This window comes from Mus musculus, chromosome 7 (genome assembly GCF_000001635.26).
Source record: "Mus musculus strain C57BL/6J chromosome 7, GRCm38.p6 C57BL/6J".
In the NCBI taxonomy this organism is placed as follows: Eukaryota; Metazoa; Chordata; class Mammalia; order Rodentia; family Muridae; genus Mus; species Mus musculus.
In genome coordinates, this window is record NC_000073.6 from 59,272,341 (window position 1) to 59,286,753 (window position 14,413).

At 31.7% G+C, this 14,413-nt stretch overlaps 1 protein-coding gene and 1 long non-coding RNA gene across 14 annotated transcripts in view; one reads left to right on the top strand and one right to left on the bottom strand.

Moving 5' to 3' along the window:
- Positions 1-14,413, top strand: part of Ube3a (ubiquitin protein ligase E3A) — an 82,088-nt gene that overhangs the window by 43,591 nt on the left and 24,084 nt on the right. For all 13 annotated transcript variants that reach the window (NM_011668.3, NM_001033962.2, XM_030242375.1 and 10 more), the window contains 3 exons: positions 3,428-4,674; positions 12,340-12,484; positions 13,714-13,919. In NM_011668.3, coding sequence (NP_035798.2) covers positions 3,428-4,674; positions 12,340-12,484; positions 13,714-13,919 — 1,598 coding nt within the window. The remainder of the gene's footprint in view (positions 1-3,427; positions 4,675-12,339; positions 12,485-13,713; positions 13,920-14,413) is intronic.
- The window catches only part of Snhg14 (small nucleolar RNA host gene 14), a 1,177,441-nt gene continuing 1,163,424 nt past the window's right edge, over positions 397-14,413 (bottom strand). The window contains exons 170-172 of the long non-coding RNA NR_146211.1: positions 11,686-11,756; positions 4,262-4,428; positions 397-2,924 (exon numbers count right to left, since the gene is read on the bottom strand). This is a non-coding gene — a long non-coding RNA (small nucleolar RNA host gene 14). The remainder of the gene's footprint in view (positions 2,925-4,261; positions 4,429-11,685; positions 11,757-14,413) is intronic.

A 14,413-nucleotide genomic window follows, 5' to 3' on the forward strand; every position in this document is an offset into this window, starting at 1 on the left:
TTGTTATTTTGTTTTTATTTTTGTTTTTGCTTTTTTTATCACCTTAAGTTATCGCACTATAATATAGTAAAAGTCACCTTTTCTGGTAAACTGTGGTAAAGGACTGGTATTTAGTTTGTTTACATTTTATTCTTATATTTTACTGATTCATTAGTTGTCAGTCAGAAGCAAGTTATACTCTAAAAATTAATATGATGATGAGTTGAACTCAGTTTGTAATGATTTATATTGTAGCTAATACCTTATTAGGTCACAAAAATCTACTATGTACATTGCATTTGCCGTGAATACCTAGTATCGGCTCTAGAACTCCAGGGACTGTGGTAAAAGGAGAAATACAAATATAAAGTGTAAAGTAGTCTTTTTTTTTTTTTCTTTTCTTTTTTTAAGAAAGCAGGGTAAAATTTTGCAATAGTTATCTGAAAATTACATTTTTTCCTTCTTACATTCTGCCCTCTCTACGTCAGGAATTAGATATTTTCATACTGCTTAGGGACGTAACTTACCAGTAATAGTCTTTACTCAGCTCTTGTGGGGTTTCGTTTCATTTTGTTTTGTGCAAGTTAAGTGGCACTATTCTTGTACTTTTAATACTCACACTTCTATTTCCCCAGTAATGAAATTAAAGTTTTATACTCTGATACCTGGTACTGAGGATAGCCTCATGAGTGAAAAATAAGCACTCACGATTAAGCTATGTCCCCAATGCATCTAGTATTTTAAAAATAGTTCTATATTTTGAAAATTCTTCAAATTTCCTACTTTGCCTCATGATTGATTTTGTTCAATCTATTTTTTTCTCTTAATGGAAGTAATTGAATGTTTCAGATTGCCAGGGATTAGTTCCACTATCACTTGAAACATGTTTAAATGAATTAGTGAAATAAAATTATAGTACAACTTCATGATATTACTTTCACAATAGGACTAAAGAAAAATCAGAAAAAAAAACTTTCAGCTTTGCTACTCAAAAATATATAGCCAGTCCTATTTCATGAATTTGTTTACATTGTAGATAAGTAGGTGAATGCTAATCAATATTTTGAATGTGAAAATTGCATTGGCTCAATTATACATGTTTCTACAACAGAGTGGACATGACAGAGTAACAGTAAATGAAAAATAGTATCCCATCATAGTTGAATGCAACTAACTGTGGGAAAAATCTAGTATATAATGGATATAGTTGCCTTGTTTTAGCCCATGGGTGTTCCTTTTTTACAGGTTCTTTGTTTTTGTGGATCACTCCAAATTTTATTGCCTTTACTTCTTTAATATTTTTGAATTATATATGCTTAATCATGTTTCCCTCAGTTTGATAATTATATTTGTTCACTTTAGTTAGAGGTGTAGTTATCAGCTAGTGTATCACAACTCTGTTTTTGCGTGAAACTGTTTGGAGTATAAAATGTTATGTTTTAAAGATTTTGAGCTGATTTCCAGTTCTGTTTCTACTATGTGAAACCATGTCTCAAACAGTTTTCAAGCACACATATATTAGAATGTACAGGTGAATCTTAAAAAAAAAAAGTTTCTTTACTTAACTGTTTGTTGATACCCAGATTAGAACTTTTTATTTCTGATTGCAGTGATTTATATGCACACATGAGAGGGGTGGGGGAGATGGAGATAAACATTTTAAACATTTTAAGTAGAGTACTACGTGGAACAAATATCAATGAATAGTAGTTTGTATTACTAGAATGTCAGAGTGATTTAATGACTGTGCTCTGAAAGGAAGACATTGCAAATCAAAGGTGTGTGGATCTAGAGCTTTATTCTCTTTCAGGCAGGATGTATATTGTTCTGTATGTAGAATTTGCACTTTCTAACTAATTTTATAATTCAATGATAGGGAGATAAAACATTATATTCTAACAGTCTGCCTATTTATTCATTACTGATATTTTCTGTGTTTTGGTTACAGTTTAGAGAAATTTGGTAGACTTGAATGGTTAAAGAAGATTCCATGTATTTTTTTCAGTTAGAATAACGAGAAATGAGCTCCATGTTAGTGTTTTCTTTTTTACTTATTCTTAGTAGACTAAGAATTGAACTTGGCTTGCCATGCTGCCTCAGATAGGGACATGTAACTACTGAAACTCACACTGTAGAAGGAGAAAATTAATTCTTTTAGGTTATCAACTCAGCTCAATACCCTCATCACCTCTAATAAGTAAATAGAACATTTTTTTAAAAGAAAGAATTGAAGATCATAAAATTAAAAAGTATCAATACTCTAGAATGGGCCATAGACAGGTTTGTAGTATATATAGTTTAGTGCTTTGTGGTTTATGTTTTGGAAGCCATTCCATCAATGAGGACTTGAATTTTATATTGTTTCTTATTTTTGAATTAGGTACCTTTAATAATATGTAGCAATCATAATAAAGATTTTACATGTTAGATATATTGGCAATGTATGAGGTGTATTATCAATGTAACCATAAAATTATCCTAACTTAAATGTTTAATAATTATAATATGTTACTCTTTGGTGAAAGAGATTAGTGGTTTCAACATTATTATTTGATAAATATATTACTTTCTAAAACTTTAATATGTAAAATGTTACCTTTTTCCAAAAAGATAAGTATCTTTTGTTTTGTTAACCTGAAATGGTAAAGCCTTTGTTGAAATTTACATTTGGCCTAGTGGTGAGAAGCTAGAGACTTTTATGATCCCAATTCTATTTCTGGGAGAAAATAAATATAGGTTTTAGTGCTTGTGGTTTTTGCTTTCTTAGCTTCTTTCTTCTGTTTGTTTTTAAATGACTGATGACTGTAATAATTTCCAGTTGCTCTGTTAAGAATTGTTAGAACCTGAGTAATGGTCATAGGTAGTAGTAGTTGTAGTAGCAGTTTTAACTTCAGTAGAGTTTACATGAGTAGTAATATCTTTTCCTCAGCCTCTGAATGGAAATTCTGGAAGAAATTAGGAATACATAAGATGAGTCAGTTTGGTTTTAGTATATACAAAAGTATAGAAAGAGTTGATTGCAAATGAAGGGGCTAAGGAAACCTTGTTATAAAACCTTACCTCCTTAGTTTTTTGAGAACAATGCAAAGGAAAATGATTTCAGGATTTTATATAGTAGCTTTTTGTTAAGGTTGTAATAAAGTACAATGAGGAAATGACAAGTATATATATTTGTTCATACCTACAATTAATGTTACATACCAGTACATGTCTTGGTTACAAGGCATGTCTTAATTATCAATGCATAATTAATAATTATATTTTGTTCAATGAATGCCAAGAAAGGGTGAGATTGTTGGGATTACTTGTTAATAAGTAAATTACATCATTTAAAAATTCTAAATCAAGTCCAGAATGTTTAGATATTTTACTTTTTCACTAGCAATTATTTTAACAAAATAAACATGTATATTACAACATAAATGTTCTTTTTCTTTCCATTTTCTAGATGTGATTTACCTAACTGAAGAGAAAGTATATGAAATTTATGAATTTTGTAGAGAGAGTGAGGATTATTCCCCTTTAATTCGTGTAATTGGAAGAATATTTTCTAGTGCTGAGGCACTGGTTCTGAGCTTTCGGAAAGTCAAACAGCACACAAAGGAGGAATTGAAATCTCTTCAAGAAAAGGATGAAGACAAGGATGAAGATGAAAAGGAAAAAGCTGCATGTTCTGCTGCTGCTATGGAAGAAGACTCAGAAGCATCTTCTTCAAGGATGGGTGATAGTTCACAGGGAGACAACAATGTACAAAAATTAGGTCCTGATGATGTGACTGTGGATATTGATGCTATTAGAAGGGTCTACAGCAGTTTGCTCGCTAATGAAAAATTAGAAACTGCCTTCCTGAATGCACTTGTATATCTGTCACCTAACGTGGAATGTGATTTGACATATCATAATGTGTATACTCGAGATCCTAATTATCTCAATTTGTTCATTATTGTAATGGAGAATAGTAATCTCCACAGTCCTGAATATCTGGAAATGGCGTTGCCATTATTTTGCAAAGCTATGTGTAAGCTACCCCTTGAAGCTCAAGGAAAACTGATTAGGCTGTGGTCTAAATACAGTGCTGACCAGATTCGGAGAATGATGGAAACATTTCAGCAACTTATTACCTACAAAGTCATAAGCAATGAATTTAATAGCCGAAATCTAGTGAATGATGATGATGCCATTGTTGCTGCTTCAAAGTGTTTGAAAATGGTTTACTATGCAAATGTAGTGGGAGGGGATGTGGACACAAATCATAATGAGGAAGATGATGAAGAACCCATACCTGAGTCCAGCGAATTAACACTTCAGGAGCTTCTGGGAGATGAAAGAAGAAATAAGAAAGGTCCTCGAGTGGATCCACTAGAAACCGAACTTGGCGTTAAAACTCTAGACTGTCGAAAACCACTTATCTCCTTTGAAGAATTCATTAATGAACCACTGAATGATGTTCTAGAAATGGACAAAGATTATACCTTTTTCAAAGTTGAAACAGAGAACAAATTCTCTTTTATGACATGTCCCTTTATATTGAATGCTGTCACAAAGAATCTGGGATTATATTATGACAATAGAATTCGCATGTACAGTGAAAGAAGAATCACTGTTCTTTACAGCCTAGTTCAAGGACAGCAGTTGAATCCGTATTTGAGACTCAAAGTCAGACGTGACCATATTATAGATGATGCACTGGTCCGGGTAAGTTTGACTATTATTTAAAATTGGAATTAAACTAAAACCTAGACAGTGATGTATTTCAATTTATTCATTTTATCTATAATTTTGGAAAAAAATAGGATTATGTTAACATTTCTGATCTGTATTGCTACACCTTTGTTGCTTCTTACCAAAAATACTGGTATCCTGGTTGTCTAATGATAATTCTCTTTTGAAGAAGAATAGATTTTTCTAGTACTAGGGGAATGACTCAGTGGTTAAAACGTTTGTTGTGCAAACATGAGGACTTATCCTTGGATTTTCTGAATACATGTAAAACAGGATATGGTAGTTCCATTTGTAATAGTACTGCCTAAAGCAAGATAGAAAGTATAGACAGAAAAATCCTCAGAAGCTAATCTGATATATAAACTGACAAATAACTAGACCCTGTCTCAGTTGGTAGAAAGCAAAGTCTGATACTTGATGTTCTTTGACCTCCACACATACGTTTTCCCCTTTTGGCATTTACATGCACACATGCATGCATGCATGCATGCATACATATGCACACAGATGCGCAGACAGACAGGCACAAAGCAAGTAAAAGGAATGGATTTTCTGAATCTTGAAAGCCAGCCTCATATATTTCCATTAAGAAGAAAAGATTGGTTTTCAAAGATTGGAACACATGACAAATGGTATTGTTATACACATTTTTAAGAATGGAAGATGGAATTGGAAGAAATAATGCAATAAATGTACATTGTAAAAGAATAAGAGCTGCTCTTCAAATTCCATTATGTGTAACACAACTCAGCTTTCTATTGTGAACTTGATGATATGACCAGGAAAGGTTAGTCTGTATTATCAATAAGACTTTGGAGTTCTAAGCCACTCTGTCTTGTGTGACATTGTAGGATTTTGTTTTTTTAAATAATAATAACATGAATCTTGAAAATTCTGTAAAGTGGCTATTTTGGGAGCTTGGAATTAATGTTAGTAATACCAGGTAAATCTAGATGATTTAACTGGGAAGTCAGGAACTTCTTACTGCGTGATTTTTGTTTTTGTTTTCAAATAACATTGCCTCTTGTCTTCCTTTTTTCTACAGACGACAAAAATTACAGAGTCCCTGTCAGTTAAACCAGAAATTTGGTTTGAAAATTGTCAGTCACATATTAACAAAATTATATATAAGTAATTCAGGGTATCCCTTGGTATTAATTGTTCCTGTTAGTGCTAGTTCTTGTATAAACTTGATGTAAGATTTAGTACTAGTTACAGATTGAAGCATCATCCTTATAGTCTAACAAATAATATTAACTCATTAACAGATAACTAACAAATAATATTTATTTGAACATTTATTTTTTTTGGGGGGGAATGGATTGTCGAAATCTGAAAAGCCTTAAGACTGAGCTAAATACACATTTAATAAAAAATTTATGCACCTGTCCTACCTGATTTTTTTTTTATTATCTTCTTATACTATTTTTTTCTATAATAAAGTTATTGAGTTAAGAACCAGTTAAAACTTGGATAGTATTTGTAAAATTTCATTTAGGACGAAATTAGCCCCTTCTGTAGTTGGAGTAAAATTAACAGTTGAGTCTTGTAATTATGCTAACAAACTGTTGCTAGTAAATCTTATTTATGTGAACTAGTCATATGGTTTGACATGATTCATTTGATAATATCCATATTCGACTAGTAGTATTTTATAGAAGCCCTGGCCTTCATCAATTCTGTGTGTTTGTCTCATTGATAAGCAGTAGAATTACAAAGATAGGTACTTTTTGAGAAAATTCCTAAGAGTTTCACCCAGCTCTTCTTTGTCCTATATTGCTTTCTTTTCCACTTCTCCTCTTTTTTTCTCTTTCTGGATCATTTTCAACTGAACCCCTCTAAAATTTCTTGGTTTTTCAGCATACTAGTGGGAAAGGGTTAGAAATAGAAGCAAAGACTCAGACTTTAGAGATCAAATTGATGACCCTGAGCAAAGGATAATTATTATATTCATATTAGATTAATAGCAAAAAGGTGGAGGTTTACAGCAAGCTGTATTCAAAAGAATACCCACATATGAACTGATGGAATTCTACTCTCTTTCCACGTCTTTATTCTCCACAAATCCCTATTGTTTTGAAACCTTGTTCTTTCTTTCATAAAAAAACTTGGCAGAATATTCATGTTAATCACAATCTTTTATGACCCGGTCATTTTGAACTGCATAGTAAGGTTGTATAGAGAAGGAATGAGAAGTTTTGCAGTGAACTCAACATTAATAAATATAAAGAAAGAAAGAAAGAAAGAAAGAAAGAAAGAGAGAGAGAGAGAGAGAGAGAGAGAGAGAGAGAGAAAGAAAGAAAGGTTATAGAACCCTAACCTTGAGCTATGAAGGAAATAATACCGTTTTCTCCTTAGTTTATAAGTGAGGCCTAGAAAAGATTACATATGTGACTTTTGTAAGTTTTCTATTGAATCTCACATTTCAGTGTTAATTAGATTAGCTGGCTTAATGGTAGACAGTAGGCGAGTAAATTAGAATTAATTTTGTTTGTTTGTTTGTTTTTGTTTTTTGTTTTTCGAGACAGGGTTTCTCTGTGTAGCCCTGGCTGTCCTGGAAATCACTTTTTATTTTTATTTAATAAAGAATGTTTAGCCTATCCTTGGACTTCTGATCTTGTTTATCTTTTCCACTTGAGTGCTAAAATTATGTGTGTATAACACTCCTAGCCAATTCTTTTTTGTAAGCAAAAGTTTATTCATTATTTTCAATCAGTATAACAACTCTTTCCCCCAACTGTTATTTTTAGAAGATCTGTCTCACAAGAGAATAGTCAGTATAAAAGTATAAGGTACTATTTTTTAAAATTTGTATGTACTAAGCAATAAATAAATAATAAAGAAATAAATCTACAAATTCTACTAAAAAGGAAAAAACTCCAATATTTCTTTTGCTTTATTTTGAATGGTTTTGGCCTTTTTTTTTTAACGAGAAAATTATACAGATATAAATACTAATGAGATCCCAGCTTCCATTTGAACAACAATCCTAGTGTAGAAGTTTTAACAGTCTTAAAAAAAAAAAAAAACAAATAAAACAAAAAAAAAAAAACAAAAAACAGATATTCTTTGTAGGCTGTTGTGTTGGTTTATTGGGTAAAGTCACTTGCCACCAGGCTTGATGACTGAGTTTAATCCACAAGACGTAATTAACTCCTTGGCACATGTTTTCTTCTACCACCAGCAAATAAATGGCACATTTTTCTCCTCTTTTTAAAAAATAAAGTGATTTCAAGGATATAGCATATATAAAATCTTAAAACCTTTTTTTAAAAAGTGGAATAAGATCAGATGTATCCAGAGACAGTATTGCCATGTGCGAGATGCTTTAGACTGCGTTCACAATCTAAAAGCAGAATTGCCCAGAAAATAAAAACACAGCAACAGAATTTAAGGTCTGGACTTTTAGGAGTTCAGACTAAGAATTCTGATAGGAAAAAAAAAAAAAAAGAATTCTGATATGAAAATGTAGTGGTCTGTTCTTTACATGTTTTGGTACATCTATGCTACAAATCAATATTTGGGAAACAACAGTTAGTACAGTTTATAAGTATAAATTATTGAATAATATCCATGTGTAGAATATTGCCAGTGTTTAAAACGAATAATGAAGTCAGTGTGACTAAAATAGGAGTTGACAGTGGTATGGGACATGAATAAATTTAGTTAAGTTCTAGAATTTTCCATAGTTAACCAAAAATAATTGCTAAGTTGTAGAATTGGAAAGAAAAGTCCAAAAACCCAGGAGCTGGCACACATCGATGAAGAAAAAGTTGTTTGAATTACTTCCTCAATTTCTCTGAAAGTCTAGATGCATTGTCTAGCTGAGCTTCCATCATTTCTCTTAGTATAAATACCTATTGCAACAAGAACTTGATTTAAAAAAATCATTTGACATACATTGCTTTAATAATGGAGTTTTTCTGTGCTGCTCTAGGTGTAATTCATTCATTAATAGAATTGTACTTAATGTGATTTCTCTTATTTAAAATTATTCTAATAGAAATTAATGGAAGCCGGGCGTGGTGGCGCAAGCCTTTAATCCCAGCACTCGGGAGGCAGAGGCAGGCAGATTTCTGAGTTCGAGGCCAGCTACAGAGTGAGTTTCAGGATAGCCTGGGCTACACAGAGAAACCCTGTCTCGTGTAAAAAAAAAAAAAAAAAAAAAAAAAAAAAAAAAAAAGAAGAAGAAGAAAGAAAGAAAGAAAAAAAAAAGAAATTAATGGAATCCTCTTCCCTTTATCTTCAAAATAATTTCTTACAACCAGAATGGGAGATGAAGTAGTCAGTACGATAAGAGCTTAGCATCATATAATAATTTAAAAGAAAGAAATTTAGAGAGATTTTTACTTATAGAAATGAAAGTCATATTTAGATTTTTATCAAAGTGTATAAATTACTCTTCTTGGAGAGTCTAAACATTTTTAAATAGAGCTAATTTGAGTGTTGTTCAACTTAAATAGTATCATTAGTAGTTTTTTGTTTTCAGTTATGTTAACATAGGATTTTAGATGGTAACTCTGGATGTCTAAAGGTTTTATTTAGCCTGCCTGCCTGCCTGCCTGCCTGCCTGCCTGCCCGCCTTCTTTCCTTGTTTCCTTCCTTTCATGTTTATTTATTTTCAGACACATCAGAAGGGAGCATCAGATCCTATTACAGATAGCTTTGAGCCACCAAGTGTTTGCTTGGAATTGAACTTAGGACTTGAAAGAGCAGTCAGTGCTCTTAACTGCTGATACATCATCCCTCCAGCCCTGTCTAAAGGTTTTAAATGATGGCGCTAAATTTTTTTTTGATCCTTGAAGATATGGTTATAGAATGTTTTTTTTTTTTTTTAAATCAGTATATCATTCTGCTTAGATTTCTTGGAATGCTCTCCTATAAGGTCAGCTTGTAAAAAATGATCTCTCTAGGATTTTGTATTGCCAAATAAATTAAGAATAATATTTTAACAGTTGATGAGAGTGAGATTTCCTAGTATGAAGAGAAGTACAGTTAGGAAGTGATAGTTACTATTGTACATTAATACAGCATAGTAATACCAGTGTATTTTTTCTCCAGCGCTATCTATGAAGCCAATACTACCTATTTTGTCTTATATTTTTTTCAGAATTTTAAGTATATCCCAATAGTTTTCATGTATCCAATTACATGTAAGACAGCTTGATTTTACAAATTCATTTTTAAAATATAACTTTAATTTTTTTTTTTATACTATTCTTTAGTTGATGAAACAATGGTTTAAGGGTGTGTGTGTGTCTCTTCTAAGAGTTACATTTTTGGGCGGGTTGTATTTTGAGAGGGTTTATGTAGCCCTGGCTGTCCTGGAACTTGCTCGCTCTGTTGACTAGTCTGGTCTAGATCTCAGAGATCCACCTGCCTCTGCCTCTTGAGTGCTGAGTTTAAAGGCTTGTGCTACCACCTCTCAGCAAGAGTTACTATATTTAAGGAAAAAAAAATAATGTGACTTTCTTTGCTAATGGCTTTTGTGTATGGTTAGTATTAAATTTTATGTTTTGTTTTGTTACCATAGTTTTTAAAAAGACAGGCTACTGATGCATCATCTCAAACAAAATAAGAATTTACAAAGTCACTTTGGCAACATTGAGAATGGTCTTCTTAAATTGCTAGTTGGACATTTTCACTTACAGAATTAAGCTGCCAACTATTTTTAAATTATATACAAATATATCCTGATTCTGAAAATAATATGTGAATATAGTTGAAAATATTGATATCCAAAGAAGTCACACAAAATCTAAAAGCAAATATTATCTCTATTTTCTTTGGAAAAGTAGGTAAACTGTGGGCTATAAGCTTGCTCCCTGGATTAAAACTTCTCTTCTGAATTACTATTTCTTAAGTTATTTATCCTTTTATTACTTCAAGGGACTTTCTGTAAAATGGTTTTAGCAGCCTACTTGCTAAGGAGTTGTAGATATCAGAACAATTTTAATTGTAAAGTGAGCTGTAAGTTTCATAATTTGTTGCTGCTGCTGCTCTTATTCCGGGAATACTTCTGTTTTTAAAATCATGTGGTTAAATATTCTAGCAAAACTGGAAATACTTATTTACTTGTTATCATATTTTAGATAGAGAATCACTATAAAGCTCTCACTGGACTCAGATTTTCTGTGTAGACATAACTGCACTAAACTTACCGAGTTTGAGTGCTGGGATGAAATGCTTGTTCTATCATATATAGAAAACATGGAATATTTAAAAATTACTAGAATGACAATACTTGCAACTTCAAACTTAGAGTTAATGGTAGAGCATTAATTTACACACTTCACTTATTTATTTGATACTATCTCATTATGCTTATTTTACATTTCAAACGAAAGCAAAAATATAGAAAATTATTTTTAGTGATCATAATAGAACATACTAGAACCAGAATTGGGGGAAAAGGGTAGAGACTGGACAGATGTATGCTGTCTTGAAACCAACAAGCCTTTGAATCAATAATTAACATGTTTTCTTAGCAAGTTGAGAACTGGGAGAAACCACAGTAATAATAGTATATTGTGTTGGGACCAAATTTGAGCTAAGATGATCATGGAAATTTAAGTGTACAAAGTTATTCTGTCTTAGAACAGGTTTCTAGCTAATGCTGTTGTTGGTATAATTTTGTTCTCCATTTCTAAGGTTAAATTCAAATCTATATATTTGGCTGTAAAGTGTCAGACCTACCTATTAATTTCTTGGGGACATAAATTTATGAATTTTAAAAGTCTATAGTTTTGAAGGGTAATATGTTAACAGTTTTGCTCCTTAGAAATGATATATTAAGCATATACCATTAGAGTAGGAAGAATATTACCTCTGTTTCTGTAATACATTAGAAAATAGGATTGATTTATTGAAGCTTAGTAATTAAATGTTAATATTTAGTGGTGATATGTGGAACTTGTGAAAGAACAGTTTCTTATATGTTCACCAACAAAGTACTGCTGAAAATAAATTTCAATGAATACTGACCTGAAAATTGGGTATGCGAGCTGAGAAGGTAGATCAACTTGCAAGAAGAACTGAGTTTAATCTTCAGAACTCTATTAAAGAAAAGAAACTTGAAGTGGGCATTGTAGTCCTGATGCTAGGTAGGCAGGTACTGGCAGAGATGCCAGGGGCCATTGACAGTCCAACCTATTGTGTTATGCAGTCTTCCAGGTCAAGGAGAGATCCTTTCCTGACAAACAAGGTGGACAGATCCTGAGGAAATACATCTTAGGTGGAAGGAGACATGTGAATATACATACATGAAGACATACAAATTAGTTAAAGTAGACCAATATAGAGATTCTTTACAGAATAAATTCATAGGCCCTTAGACCCCTAAAGATGAAGATATACAGGACATAATTGCAACTATTCCCCCCACCCCACCCCCAACAGCATTTTGGCTATATCCTTTACTAAGAAATGCATAGCTTCTTAAACACAGTACATACTCTTGTGTGTTGAAATAAATCTTGCCAAAAACTGTAAGTCAGTTTGCTTTTTTTCTTTTCAGAAACAAAATTCATTGTTTTCTTTCCATATTGTTTTGTTATTGCTGCTTCTTATTTTCTTCTACTTATATCTTACATTTTTCCTCTTCTCAACTGTCCTCTTTTTTATATTTTCAATCAACAGCTAGAGATGATTGCTATGGAAAATCCTGCAGACTTGAAGAAGCAGTTGTATGTGGAATTTGAAGGAGAACAAGGAGTAGATGAGGGAGGCGTTTCCAAAGAGTTTTTTCAGTTGGTTGTGGAGGAAATTTTTAATCCAGATATTGGTAAGTATTAGTGATATGATTATGATGGTGTGTTAGTCTTTTAAAGTATAAACTTGGTTTATAAATATTTTCAGTTATGGTAAGCAGTAAAAAAATTGAGTATGCCATATCCCTGCTTCAGGAGCTGTTCTATCACTCACTTAATTTAGGTTCTTCCATATATTACTTAGTCAAATATTCTAGTAGAACACAGTTGCCTTCTAGGGAAATTTAATTTGAAAAACCTTAGAGTGGTAGATTTGAAAACCTGAAGTCATGAGAATCATAGGTTATATAATTTATCCTCTGGTTAATTTATAGCTTAATTGTCCTTGAGACCAAGAGCATCCATTGGTGACATTCTATCAGATTTATTATTTGTGAACTGGAACTTTTGATATTACCTGGATGTATAACCTGGCATGCAAATGATACAGACATACATAACTCACATTTTTCAAGCTGGAATGCAAGTATGAATTGAATACTTGTGAAACCAGTATTCCACAAATATTAAATTGCAAGAAAAAGCTTAGACTTAATTTATATTACTACAGTTCAAGGAGAAAAGTGTACTTTTCTTTTTAATTAAAACTGAAAGTGAAAATAAGGAAACATTTTAAATATTAAAATTAACCTGAAAGTACATTTTAATGCTTTATTATTTGTTTTTTAATACTCTTGTTCCATTAGAAAAACATTTCCCAAAACTTTTTGATTTGCTCATTTTGATTTTGGCTTTTTTAGACAATCTTTTTATATTGTATTAGTACTCTAACCTTAAGCTCATAATTTTCCTTACTCATTTTACCAAGTGCTAAGGTATACAGCCCACTCTCTCCCCCAGCTTGTTAGACTTTGTATAAAAAGTATTTCCTGAGAAGCAACTGAAAATAAACTTAGAAAAATTGAAAGGCATATACAATTAGTTTTGTTTTATTTTATTGTTTGATGTTCCGTAAAAAAAGAAAAAAAAGACTATCTCTTAATGTTCACCTAGATAAAATAATGATGATAGGAAAAAAAATCTCTGGACTTTGGCTTTGAATAATGAAGATCATGTGAAGCTGAAAGATCACAAAATATTTTTTAAAATTATATTAGCTTAGATTTGATATGAATTTTAAGTAACTTAAAGTTAATCAACTTTCTCCAATTGTTTTTTTTTTTTTTACTTAATCATGCATTTGTTTCATATGTAATTTTCAGTCATTAAGTGGATAAAATGACTTTTAATTATTTCTTTATAGGTATGTTCACATATGATGAAGCTACGAAATTATTTTGGTTTAATCCATCTTCTTTTGAAACTGAGGGTCAGTTTACTCTGATTGGCATAGTCCTGGGTCTGGCTATTTACAATAATTGTATACTGGATGTCCATTTTCCCATGGTTGTATACAGGAAGCTAATGGGGAAAAAAGGAACCTTTCGTGACTTGGGAGACTCTCACCCAGTAAGTTGTCCTTCGTTAATAGTCTTTAAGATTGTATCTAAATACAGAAGTTTATCTCAGTTTATATAGGAACATTATTTATTTGTAAACTTTTGTTGATACTGCTGTTTAGTAAAGTAAAATACTTTTAATCTGGTTAAGTATAATAAACATCATTTTTTATATATCCTATCAAGTATGTTTTGATTGACCCCATAAAAAATGTTGAAAACATCATGTTTTCAATGTCCCATATGAGTCTATGTAGTAAAGTTGTTGATAGGTACAGTTGATATGTGTGTGGCTTTTTTGTTGTTTGTTTTCCTGTTTGTTTGTTTGTTTGTTTGTTTGTTTTTCCTCATTTCCTGTACCCTGCCACAATCATGGAGAGAAAGTGTATATTCTAGACCATGGTATGAAATCTGTTGCTGAACTGATCATTTGAAGAATTTTTAAGATTGACCCATTGCCTGTGACAACCTTTCTATCTTATTAAACTACTTGAGAGATGTGGA